This window comes from Solanum dulcamara, chromosome 3 (assembly GCF_947179165.1).
Source record: "Solanum dulcamara chromosome 3, daSolDulc1.2, whole genome shotgun sequence".
NCBI lineage: Eukaryota > Viridiplantae > Streptophyta > Magnoliopsida > Solanales > Solanaceae > Solanum > Solanum dulcamara.
The window spans coordinates 81,200,192-81,212,688 of NC_077239.1; the positions used below are offsets into that span (position 1 = coordinate 81,200,192).

Consider the following 12,497-nt stretch of genomic DNA (forward strand, 5'->3'; position numbering starts at 1 on the left):
TTTCTTTCTTTAAAAGTTATGCACGGACTACTTAAAAAACACTTGATTACTCATTCAATGAGCGATAGGTATTTTGAGATTTTTGGTTGAAGTCTTTTTATTTGGTGTCCGATACTTATTTTCGATCCCAACTAATTTGGATTGACAATATATAAGACCCTTTTAAAAAGGAACACACTCGCTGATAAAACTTTTTTCATCATTAAAAATCAAATTTTGATTTTTTTTTATTAAGATTGAGACGATTTTATTCATTCCATCATAATTATTAATGGTATAGTTTAGAAAGATATATATAACATGTTATATTTTGCTTGATGGATTAGGTCTCTTAATTGTCTGGTTGATCAAGACCTATGAGGGACCCCAATTGGTACTTACTACTATTTTCAAAGATTAGTTTGCAACTTATAGTAGTTAGAACGTGAAAATAATCGAGGAAGATTGGGATAGAACGATAAATATTCTTTCATTTTTAATTAAAGCTTTTGAGTTTGAATTCTAAATATAAATTCATCTTTATTAGAAAATATTTATTTTTAATATAATATTTTTAAGCGTGAATCTGAATATAATCTAATCCTAATACAATCTCAAAAATATATATGAAAATGATTTTGGATAGACATCAAACAGGAAGTGGGGACAAGAAATAGAAATAGGACAAGTGAAGAAGCTTCTTGTAAATCTTTTCAGAGATACTATTACATCATCAGCCTAAATAGTTGACAAAGTGGGGTGGGGAGGCAACAAGAAGATTATATTTGAGTTTGATGAACCTATTGTGTCTCTTTAATCTTTAAAATTTTATATTGTCATTACAAAAGAAAAAAAGAATTCAACCTTAATACCTTGTCATTTCAAGAAATATAATTTTTTGATACTTTAGTTGGTTTAAATTTTAAACATATCAATTTCTAACAAAACCAACCTACAATGATTGACATAAGGTCCCCACTACATGTGCACCACAACTTGACATAAAATATGGAATAGTTTCTTAATTATAGCAAATAAATAAAATAGTTTACTTGCATATATTCTTTCTCATCCCCATGTGAAATATGATTTCAAACTTATAAAACTTCAATTATAATATTTTCTTTTTCAAAAACACAACAAAATACCAATCAAGAAAAACAGCAAAACGATAGACTACTGACAGCATAGATCCAGCAAAATTTTGTTTTCAACCTAACAGAAATCTTTGTGGTTACGAAAAATCATTTCTTTATAAAGTCAACAGTTTCTCTTACAGCCTGGCAATATAGCAATTTCATGTTCAAGCATTTTTCAAAAATGTCGTCTGGAATCTTTCAAAAGTAGTACATTTCTAAAGGATCTGACATAGATACAACATTGTTTAAGAGTGTTGAACAAATAAAATCTTGAAGAAGTACCACAGTGAAGGAGAATATTCAACTGCATGTTTGGAGGGAAAGCTCAAAACTTTATTTACATTAACAATGTAATATGAAAGAATTTGTTACAATTTTCTGTTGTCTCCAAAAAGGGAAAAGAAAAAAGTCACATTCACCTGACTTTTTAACTGTTATCACAGCTTACATCCAGACTGTATTAACTTAAATATGTAACTACATAAATAGTAATTGACATTAATCAAATGAATTGGCATACTCTATGTTGATCCACAAAGGATTAAACCGCGTGAGGCATGGCATGGCTTGACTTGTTATCAAAAAATTTCATATCATCTGCAGTCTGTGGAACTGAAAGTATCTGCAAATCCGGAAGGTTTTGAGGGTATGCTCGACTGTGAGTTACTGATTGAGAAGTCATGGAACATTCTTGAAGTTCCTTCATCAGCTTGCCATCTTTGAAGGGCTTGAGGAAGGCTCATGTCGAGGTCAATAATGCCATAGCCATCATCATCTTCATGTGTTGTAGGCTTCCACTGCTCTACAAGGGGACCAAGTACGTTAACAGCATGTCCCATATCAGGCCGCTGAAAAGGTTCCCGAGCAGTGCAATGGCCAGCTAACTCGGCAACCTTGGAAATGCTCTCATATGTTTCCTCATCAGGATCCAGTGTCGAGTCAATAGCCTTTCTGAGGTTATCTTTGCTGATAAGGACTCTGCGGAACCATGTAACCAAATGAGACCTCTCATCTGGCATTGTTTCATCTAAAGCTTTTCTACCAGTAATGATCTCCATCAGAACAATGCCAAAGGCGTAAACGTCTACTTTGGTTGTGACTCGTCCAGTAGCTGTAAGAAAGAGGAGATGCAATAGGATAATTCAGATGTTGATCCACACGAAATGGAAACTTATCTTTTGTAATAGTAGTATATAGACATATTGTCCTAAGACACAAATAACAGAACACAACACATCAGTTCATGAGTTCGATAAAAATGACAAAGCAGCATTTACGTTTGGAGATTGCCTCAGTATTAACATTATATCCCAAATGTCTCTCTAATGTAATGAAGACAACAATGCCTATGAATGCTGATAATTGAATAATTTCGAAATTTGCTAAAATCTGAAGTTTTCAGCTAGGAGCACGCAAATCAGTTCTCAGCTAAAAAAGATGTAACGATACAAGGAGTAGAAATGCTTACCTGCGTATTCAGGTGCAAGATAGCCAAAAGTTCCAGCCAAACGTGTCTCAACAGAATATTTTCCATCAGGGGCATTCCTAACCAAACCAAAATCTGCAACCTTGGCTCTCATGTCATCTCCGAGAAGGATGTTTGACGGTTTTAAATCTCTATGAATGAAACTTTGTTGTGCCAAGCTATGTAGGTATTCAACCCCTCTTGCCACATCCAATGCTATCGTTGCCCTTTGCTTCCAAGTAAGAGGGTTATAGCCTAATTCTTGAAATTCAAACAAATGCTGACTCAAAGTTCCTTGCGGCATATACTCATACACCAAAAGCCTCTCATTGCCATTAACACACGAACCAAGTAGAGCAACCAAATGCCTATGCCTGACTTTAGTAAGGACCGCAATTTCTGCTTGGAACTCATTCATTCCTTTGGTACCCATTGCCCCAGATTCCATCCTCTTCACCGCAATTTTAGTCCCATCGTGCAGTTCGCCCTTATAAACAACTCCAAACCCTCCTCTCCCCAAGATATTTTCTTCACTGAAGTTGTTCGTCACTTGTCGAAGGATCTCGATGGAAATGGCAACGTTTCCGTTTTCAAAAACTGGTATCTCACTATGATCACCGCTGCTCTGACTCTGTAGTTCACTGGCTCCTCCAGTATATCCATTCGAACCACCCACGACACTAGGGAGACTAGGCTTAACCATTTCATTGCTTTTCTCTGGAATCTCAACCCTTCCAAATCTCTTATGGAATCTCTTCATGTAACATTTATAAGACACAAACAACACTACTAAAACAAAAAGAACAACGGCTATAACAAAACCAACAATCATTCCAACTGAAGGCCCTTTCGAACCTCCAGATGAACTTTCACCTCGACCACTGGAATTCGATCCAGAACCTTTGGATCCACTTCCCCCGCCACCACCGCCAGTAGTGATATTCGTCCCAAGAAACAAGTTACCAGTATGAGTAAACTTCACACTAGGTGGAAACAATGGTATAGGACCAGACAAATTGTTATTAGACACATCAAGAACTTGTAAATTAGGCAAAGTTGTCAACCTCGCCGGGATCGTACCAGTAAGATTATTTTCATTCAAAAACAAGCTCCTCAATGAAGTCAAATTCGCAAAAGAAGGCGAAATAGTACCCGAAAAGCCACGCTTACCTAAGGTAACAACAGCTACATTCTTCCCTGTTGTATCACAACTTATAAAACTCCAACTATTGCAAGCATCATTCCCTTTCCAAGACTCAGCCAAAGACAATGGATAGCCAAAACCACTAGCCACATCAAGAAGTACAGTGACCTGTTGATCACACGGTCCCGGAGTGTCCTTACAGAAACTATTAGTAGTTCCAAGTTTAACCTCAACTCCATCTTTAAACTGAGGCATTGGACCCTGCAACCTATTGTTCTGTAAAGTAATATTCAACAATTTGGGAAGAGACATCACAGATTCTGGAACAATACCAGTAAACTGATTATCCCTTAGCTGCAAATCAAATATATTCTCACATTTTGACAAATCAGGAATACTACCAGTGAAAGAATTAGCATGTAACCAAACTTGAGACAATTGTGTCATACGTCCAATCACATCAATAATGCCTGATAACCCTTTAACTTGATTATTCAACCAAAGATTCATAATTTCAGAACCCCCAAAAGAAGCAGGCAAAGAACCAGTAAGATTATTATAAGACAACCTTAAATTCTGTAAATTAGGAAAAACATCAAAGAAATCAGGAATAACACCAACAATACTAGCATTACTAGCATAAAAAGATCCCAAATTTGTACTTTCAGTCAAATACATAGGGATTTGCCAAGGAGAGAGTTTCCCATTTTCACTAATGCTTAAAGTTAATAAATTGGGAACCCCCAAAAGGAAATCTTGAGGAACAGAAGTGAATTGGTTACTATCCAAGAAAAGTTCAGCTAATTTTGTCATGTTTGCAAAAGAAGGTAAGGGGCCAGAAAGATTGTTTTTTTGAACAGAAAGGGTTTTAAGATTGGAAAGCTGAGTAATTTCAGAAGCTAAAGAACCAGAAACAGATTTAGAATCAAGATTAATTGAAGTTACAGTAGCAGAAGACTTGTCACAAATGACATTAGTCCAAGAACAGAAAGGCTTAGAAGTTGACCAACCAGAAGGAGGTGGAGAAAGAGCTGCAAGAAGTTTGGACATGACATCAGCATCATCTGAGAAGGTGAAAGAAAGTGAAGTGAAGAAAAGGAGGAGGTGGAGGAGGTAGTGGTGGTGGTGCAAAGCCATTGATGGTGAGGGGGTGGAGGATTTTAGGGTGGAGGGTGCATAAATAAGGAAGAAATTAGAGATGTGGGGTGGGGGTGGGACTGGGGTGGGGTAGGCTTCAGGTTTGTTCTTGAAGTTATGTATGTGTTTTGGTTGAAACCCTTCATTTGCCCCTGAGTTGCTTACATAACTTTCGCTTAAACGTCTTAATTAAATTTTATTCATTTTAAATACCTTAAATAAGATTTGAATATGTCATTTTGATATTTTATGCTGACTTAATATATTGTGTGTGCTCCACCCATTTTAAGCACGTGAAGAAAGTTTTTTTAAAAAATATTTTTTTATTCTTCTTTTTCTTTTTCATTTCTGCCATCAACACCATAGCTACTACCTCCCCCTCTTTTTTATACCAATTTTCATCACCATATCTGTCATTTCTCCAATTTCAACACCATAAATTTTCAATAGAGTTAGAACACAGATATATTTAGCGTGCTTCTAATAGCTACATTTGAAATTTTAAAGAATCTCATAGTGTGACATAAATACAATGAGAGCTGTAACTGAGAAGAAATTCCTTTAAACTCATCATTTTTCTTTTACTAGATTTTTGTAAGAATTATGTGGTTGGGAGTTGAGTACATGACATCTGCTTGTATAGATAATTTAGAGAAGAAAACAATAAAAATGTTATAAAATATAACAATATAACTAACACAACAATATTTTATAATTAGAAAACAAGGAAGAAGGGAAGACAGGAGAGAAATATGTAGTATCTCCGTATTTCAATTCTCAAAGCCAAAGATTGGCATTTATAGACAGGAGAACAAGCTAGAAAGAAGAAAAGATAATTAGTGGGCAACTTGCCCACTTAAGGTGGGGCCCACGTAGAAAAAAAACTCCACTAAAGGGACATCCATTTACATAATACTCCCCCTTGAATGTCCACGTGTAAAAAAAAATAAAAAAAATTACAAGAAATAATAGACATAGTTATTTTCAATATCCATAGATGTTGTGTCTCGTTAAAACCTTACTAGGAAAAACCCAGTGGGAAAAAGCCTAATGAAGAAAAAAGAGTACACACATCTGGTAATACGCCTTGATTGCTGCCTCATTAAAAACCTTACCAGGAAAACCCAGTGGGACAAAACCTTGGTTAAGGGAAAAAAGAGTGCAACGCGTATTTACTCCCCCTGATGAAAGCTTCATTTGATATTTTGGAGACGGCGCATTCCAATCTTATGCCTTAGCTTCTCAAAAGTTGATGTTGGTAATGCTTTTGTGAATAAATCTGCAAGATTATCACTTGAACGAACTTGTTGTACATCAATTTCACCATTCTTCTGAAGATCATGTGTGAAGAATAATTTTGGTAAAATGTGTTTCGTTCTGTCTCCTTTTATGAAGCCACCTTTCAATTGAGCTATGCACGCGGCATTGTCTTCGAATATAATTGTGGTATTTTAACATTATTTTCTAGACCACATCTTTCTTTGATGAACTGTATCATCGATCTCAACCACACACATTCTTTACTTGCTTCATGAATTGCTATTATTTCAGCATGATTTGAAGAAGTAGCAACAATGGACTGTTTTGTAGATCGTCATGATATAGCAGTCCCTCCGTGTGTAAACAGATAACCTATTTGAGATCGAGCTTTATGTGGGTCTGATAAATAACCTGCATCTGCATAACCAATAAGGTATGCGCAACCTTTGTTAGTATAAAATAAACCCATATCAATAGTACCCTTCAGGTATCGCAAAATATGTTTGATACCGTTCCAATGCCTTCGCGTTGGGGATGAATTATACATTGCTAGCAAATTGACAGAAAATGTTATATCAGGCCTAGTTGCGTTAGCAAGGTACATAAGTGCGCCAATAGCATTGAGATATGGTACTTCATGACCAAGAATTTCTTCATCCTCTTCTAGAGGTCGAAACTGATCCTTTTCCACTTCAAGTGATCGAACAACCATTCGAGTACTTAATGGATGTGCTTTGTCCATGTAAAATCTTTTTAAGATTTTCTCAGTGTAGGCAGATTGATGGACAAAAACTCCGTCTGCTAAATGTTCAATTTGCAGACCTAGACAAAGTTTTGTCTTTCCAAGGTCTTTCATTTCAAATTATTTCTTTAGATATTCAATTGCCTTTGGACCTCTTCAGGGGTTCCAATGAGATTTATGTCATCAACATAAACGGCGAGTATAACAAACTCTGGTTCCGTTTTCTTAATAAAAACACATGGACAAATAACATCATTAATATAGCCTTCATTTATTAAGTACTCACTTAGGCGATTATACCACATGCGCCCTGATTGTTTCAGACCATATAATGATTTTTGTAATTTTATTGAGTATACTTTCCGAGACTTTTTACATACTTCAGGCAATTTTAATCCTTCTGGAATTTTCATGTAAATTCCATTATCAAGTGAACCATAAAGGTAAGCTGTAACCACATCCATTAGGTGTATTTCAAGATTTTTATGTACAGCTAAACTGATGAGATATCGAAATGTTATTCCATCCATAACCGGTAAATATGTTTCTTCATAGTTGACTCCGGGTCTTTGAGAGAATCCTTGTACAACAAAGCGTGCCTTATATCTTACAATTTCATTTCTCTCATTTTGTTTTCTAACAAAAACCCATTTATAACCAACTGGTTTTACACCTTTAGGGGTTTGGACTATAGGTCCAAAAACCTCACGTTTAGCAAGTGAGTCTAATTCTGATTGAATTTTCTTTTGCCATTCTAGCCAATCACATCTACGTCGACAATCTTCGACGGATTTAGGTTCAAGACTTTCACTATCTTGCATGAGGTTAATTGCAACATTATATGCAAAAACATTATCCACCGTAATTTTTGATCGATCTAAATTTATCTCATCACCGGTAGAACTTATTGAAAGTTCTTCATTAACTTGAGTCTCGGGTTCACTGATTTCTTCAGGAATATCAGGATTACTCAAACCTTGACCTTCTTCAGGAAGTTCGTGTGTAGTATTATCTTTATTATTTCTTACGTTTCTTTTTCTAGGATTTTTATCCTTTGAACCCAACGGTCTACCACGCTTCTGGCGTGTTTGGGATTCAGAAGCTATGATACTTGTAGATGGTCCTTTTGGGACATCAATTCGGATATGTACATTCACTGCAGGAATATGTGACTTAGTTATCCGTTTCAAATCAGTAAATGCATCTGGCATTTGATTTGCTATTTTCTGTAAGTGGATGATCTTCTAGACCTCCTGCTCACATGTGCGGGTGCATGGATCAAAATATGATAGTGATGAAACTTTCCACGCAATTTCTTTTTCTTTTTCGAGTTCCTTTTTCTCTCCCCCTAATGGCGGAAAAATTGTTTCATCAAACCGACAATCTACAAATCGAGCAGTGAATAAATCTCCAGTCAACGGTTTAAGGTATCGAATTATGGAGGGTGAGTCAAACCCAACATATATGCCCAACCTTCGTTGAGGGCCCATTTTTGTACGTTGTGGTGGTGCTACAGGCACGTATACCGCACAACTAAAAATTCTTAAATGGGCTATATTTGGTTCATGACCAAATACTAATTGTGACGGAGAATATTTATTATAATGTGTCGGTCTGAGACGTACAAGTGCTGCTGCATGTAAGATAGCATGACCCCAAACAGTAATTGGCAATTTTGTTTTCATTAGTAAAGGTCTTGCTATCAATTGTAGGTGCTTTATAAATGACTCTGCAAGGCCATTTTGAGTATGAACATGAGCAACAGGATGTTCAATTTTTATCCCAATTGATAAGCAATAATCATTAAAAGCTTGGGATGTAAATTTTCCAGCATTATCAAGGCGAATGGCCTTAATTAGATAATCTGGGAATTGCGCCCTTAATCTTATTATTTGTGCTAACAACTTTGCAAACGCCAGGTTGCGAGATGATAATAAGCACACATGAGACCATCTAAATGATGCATCTATTAGGACCATAAAATATCTAAACAATCCACTAGGTGGATGAATAGGTCTACATATATCTCCATGTATACGCTCTAAAAAACCAGGAGATTCGATGCCCACCTTCAGGGTCGATGGTCTGGCAATTAATTTGCCTTGATAACAATCAGCACATGAAAATTCATCATTTGTAAGAATCTTCTGGTTCTTTAACGGATGTCCAGTTGAATTTTCAAGAATTTGTCTCATCATTATTGATCCAGGATGACCTATTCGATCATGCCATAGCACAAATGTATTTGGATCAGTAAACTTCTGATTTACGATCATATGTGCTTCAATTGCACTAATTTTTGTATAATATAGGCCAGATGACAAAGTTGGTAATTTTTCCAAAATATATTTCTGGCCTGAAACACTCTTGGTTATACCAAGATATTCAATATTTATTTCAGTTAGTGTCTCAACATGATATCCATTTCTGCGGATATCTTTAAAACTTAACAAGTTTCTTGGGAATTTAGAAGAAAATAGTGCATCTTCTATAATAATTTTTGTTCCCTTAGGCAGAATTATAGTAGCTCTTCCGGAGCCTTCTATCATTTTTGAATTACCAGAAATTGTAGTAACATTAGCTTTTCTTCTAAGCAAGTTGGAAAAATATTTCTCGTCTTTAAAAATAGCATGAGTTGTTCCACTATCAATTACACAAATATCTTCTTGATTGATCATTGATCCAAATAAAATTTGAGGCATTTCCATATTTTCTTCAAAAAGGAAAGAAAGTAAATATTATAATTAATACATAATTTATTATACAAAATTTTATTTTATTACATGGATCTAGAAAAATACAAACATAATATTTAATACATACAACAACAAAGAGAATTATTTAAATATTATCGGGCTTATCAACATTCATGTTTACTTCTGGAAAATTAAAGAAATCAGCTACATCCAGATGCATGGGCTCAATATTGTCCTCAGAGTTGAAATTTGTCTCTGAATTATTTTTTGCCCTTTTTAACGATGCTTGATATAGCTGAACTAAGCGTTTTGACGACCGGCAAATTCGCGATCAGTGCCCCACACCTCCACATCTATGACATATTGTTTCTGAATTATTCTTCGGTAAAGCTTCTGGCTTTTTACCCTGCCTTTTATATTGCTGGTTATTTCTCGGTGCCAGCCGAGCATCATGATTAAAATTTCTTCTTTGACTACGACCACGACCACGACCACGACTGGGGCTATGGCCTCTTTCTCGTTGGTTAAAATTTGTCTGATTCACTTCAGGGAGTGGCAAAGAACCAACAGGCCGACTATCATGATTTTTCATTAATAATTCATTATGACGTTCAGCAATAAGTAAGTGAGATAATAATTCAGAATATTTTGTAAAGCCTTTTTCGCGATATTGCTGCTGTAGGAGCATATTCGCGGGTGGAAATGTGGAGTATATTTTTTCAAGTTTATCTTATTCCGTAATTTCATCTCTGCATAAAGTTAACTGAGCTATAATTCTAAATAAAGTAGAATTATATTCAGTTATATTTTTAAAGTCCATCAGTCTCAGATTTAACCAGTCATAACGTGCTTGTGGAAGCATGACCAACTTTAGGTGGTCATGCCTTTCTTTTAAATTTTTCCACAATTTCAAGGGATCTTTTAATGTAAGATATTGTAATTTAAGACCCTCGTCAAGATGGTGGCGGAGGAAAATCATAGCTTTTGCACGGTCTTGACTAGATGCCGTGTTATCATCTTTGATGGTGTCTGCCAGACCCATCGATTCAAGATGAATTTCGGCATCTAGTGCCCATGAGGAGTAATCTTTTCCAGAGATATCCAAAGCAACAAATTCAATTTTTGAAATATTTGCCATTTTATGAAAAGAAAATTAAATAAAATTCTTATCGCTTTTTGTTACCTTCAAAAACAAATAGCCGGAGCCTCGTGCTGATAACGTGTTATAAAATATAACAATATAACTAACATAACAATATTTTATAATTAGAAAACAAGGAAGAAGGGAAGACAGAAGAGAAATATGTAGTATTTCCGTATTTCAATTCTCAAAGCCAAAGATTGGCATTTATAGACAGGAGAACAAGCTAGAAAGAAGAAAAGATAACTAGTGGGCAACTTGCCCACTTAAGGTGGGGCCCACGTAGAAAAAAAAACTCCACCAAAGGGACCTCCATTTACATAATAAAAAGAAGTTTGTATCCATTATTATAGACAAGTGCTGATGCTTTGGAATTTCCCACCTGCTGGCTTAAACTTTTGGATCCTTTTTTTATTGTGAGTTCTTTAAGACTTGAATTCTTTAATAATTTCAAAGAAAATAATTTTAGATTTGTATTAGTTTTGCCGGAAAAAATAGAGGTTCGTTGAATTTTTTTGACCCAATTTAATTTATACTTTTGGATTAAATTTCCTTCTACAGCTAGATATCATCACTCTTGCCATTATAGATTCATTTTTTTTCTTTAGATGATATGAATATCGTTGGGTGGATGTGGGTGAGAAGAAGATCTGGTGGGGTGGGGGAGGGGTTGGGGTTGGGATGGGTGGGATTGGAGAAGACGACGGAGGGGTGGGTGGTGTTGGAGAGACCACTGATAGGGTGTGGGAGTGGGGGTTAATAGAAGTTGTTAATTTTTCTTTTTTTAAAAAAATATTATTTGGATTTAAAAATGCCACGTGTCATTAAGTTATTGGTCATTTTTTCTATTCAAAAGCATTATTTAATAATTATTTTTAATATATATATATACCACATGTCTTTATTTAATTCGTTACTTTTGATAAGTTAGACGAGTGCATTACACACACATTATATATTTTGGTGATTGTCAAAAATATATCAAAATGACACACTAGGGCTTTACTTGAGATGTCTAAAGTAAACAAAATCTAATTAAAATATATAAGTGAAAGTTAATGTTAACTTTAGAGGGTCGAATTCCGATTCGCTCGAAAAGGAATGGAGATGTGGGAGTTATGTTGGAAAAGCAACATGCTGTTATTTTATTTATTAAAATTCTTTTGGGTGAAAGGGCAGGTAAGGTTTGTATGTTGGCTGTAAACATGATATGCCTTTTTAATTTGACTTTATTGACATTTATGCTCTTCAATTCAATCCGTAAAGTCATTCTCTTGGAGAACATCTACTAGGCGTGAAAAATATAAGGCAGGTTTGAGGACAAACATTCATTAGGAATATATTATTAACCATGTAATTAACTTATAGTATTTTATTTAATTTCTTATAAAGATTTTTTATTTTATTTGATTTTATATAATAAAGTCTTTATTTGAATAAATTATTGTGTTAATATGTGTGTTCATTACTTATATAGTAGATGATTTTTGTGCATTCAGTTATTTAACTCATACATGAAAAATTAAAATTATCGATTCTTATAAATTATAAATTAAATATTCACAATCAAAAATAAAGTTGGACAAACATCTTGAAAATTGAACTTCATAATTAAGTTTTGACAAAACTGTTGGTCATACTAAAAATTTTCAAAAATCATTTAACTATGAAAAATATATAGCAAAGTCATTTTTGTATTTGGTTGAACCAAATAACTTTCGTCTAAATTTTTGCATTTGTAGCAAATAAATTATTAAATATATACATATTATTATTTTTTAGAATTAGTAACTT

At 34.7% G+C, this 12,497-nt stretch overlaps 1 protein-coding gene across 1 annotated transcript; it reads right to left on the reverse strand.

Moving 5' to 3' along the window:
• Positions 1–1,429: 1,429 nt before the first annotated feature.
• On the reverse strand, positions 1,430–4,950 carry LOC129883310 (receptor-like kinase TMK4). Its single transcript, XM_055957960.1, has 2 exons — positions 2,587–4,950; positions 1,430–2,229 (listed from the first exon to the last, which is right to left on the reverse strand). Exons 1-2 carry the CDS (start codon positions 4,862–4,864, stop codon positions 1,712–1,714), a joined length of 2,796 nt encoding a protein of 931 aa, XP_055813935.1. The 5' UTR covers positions 4,865–4,950; the 3' UTR covers positions 1,430–1,711.
• Positions 4,951–12,497: the final 7,547 nt, after the last annotated feature.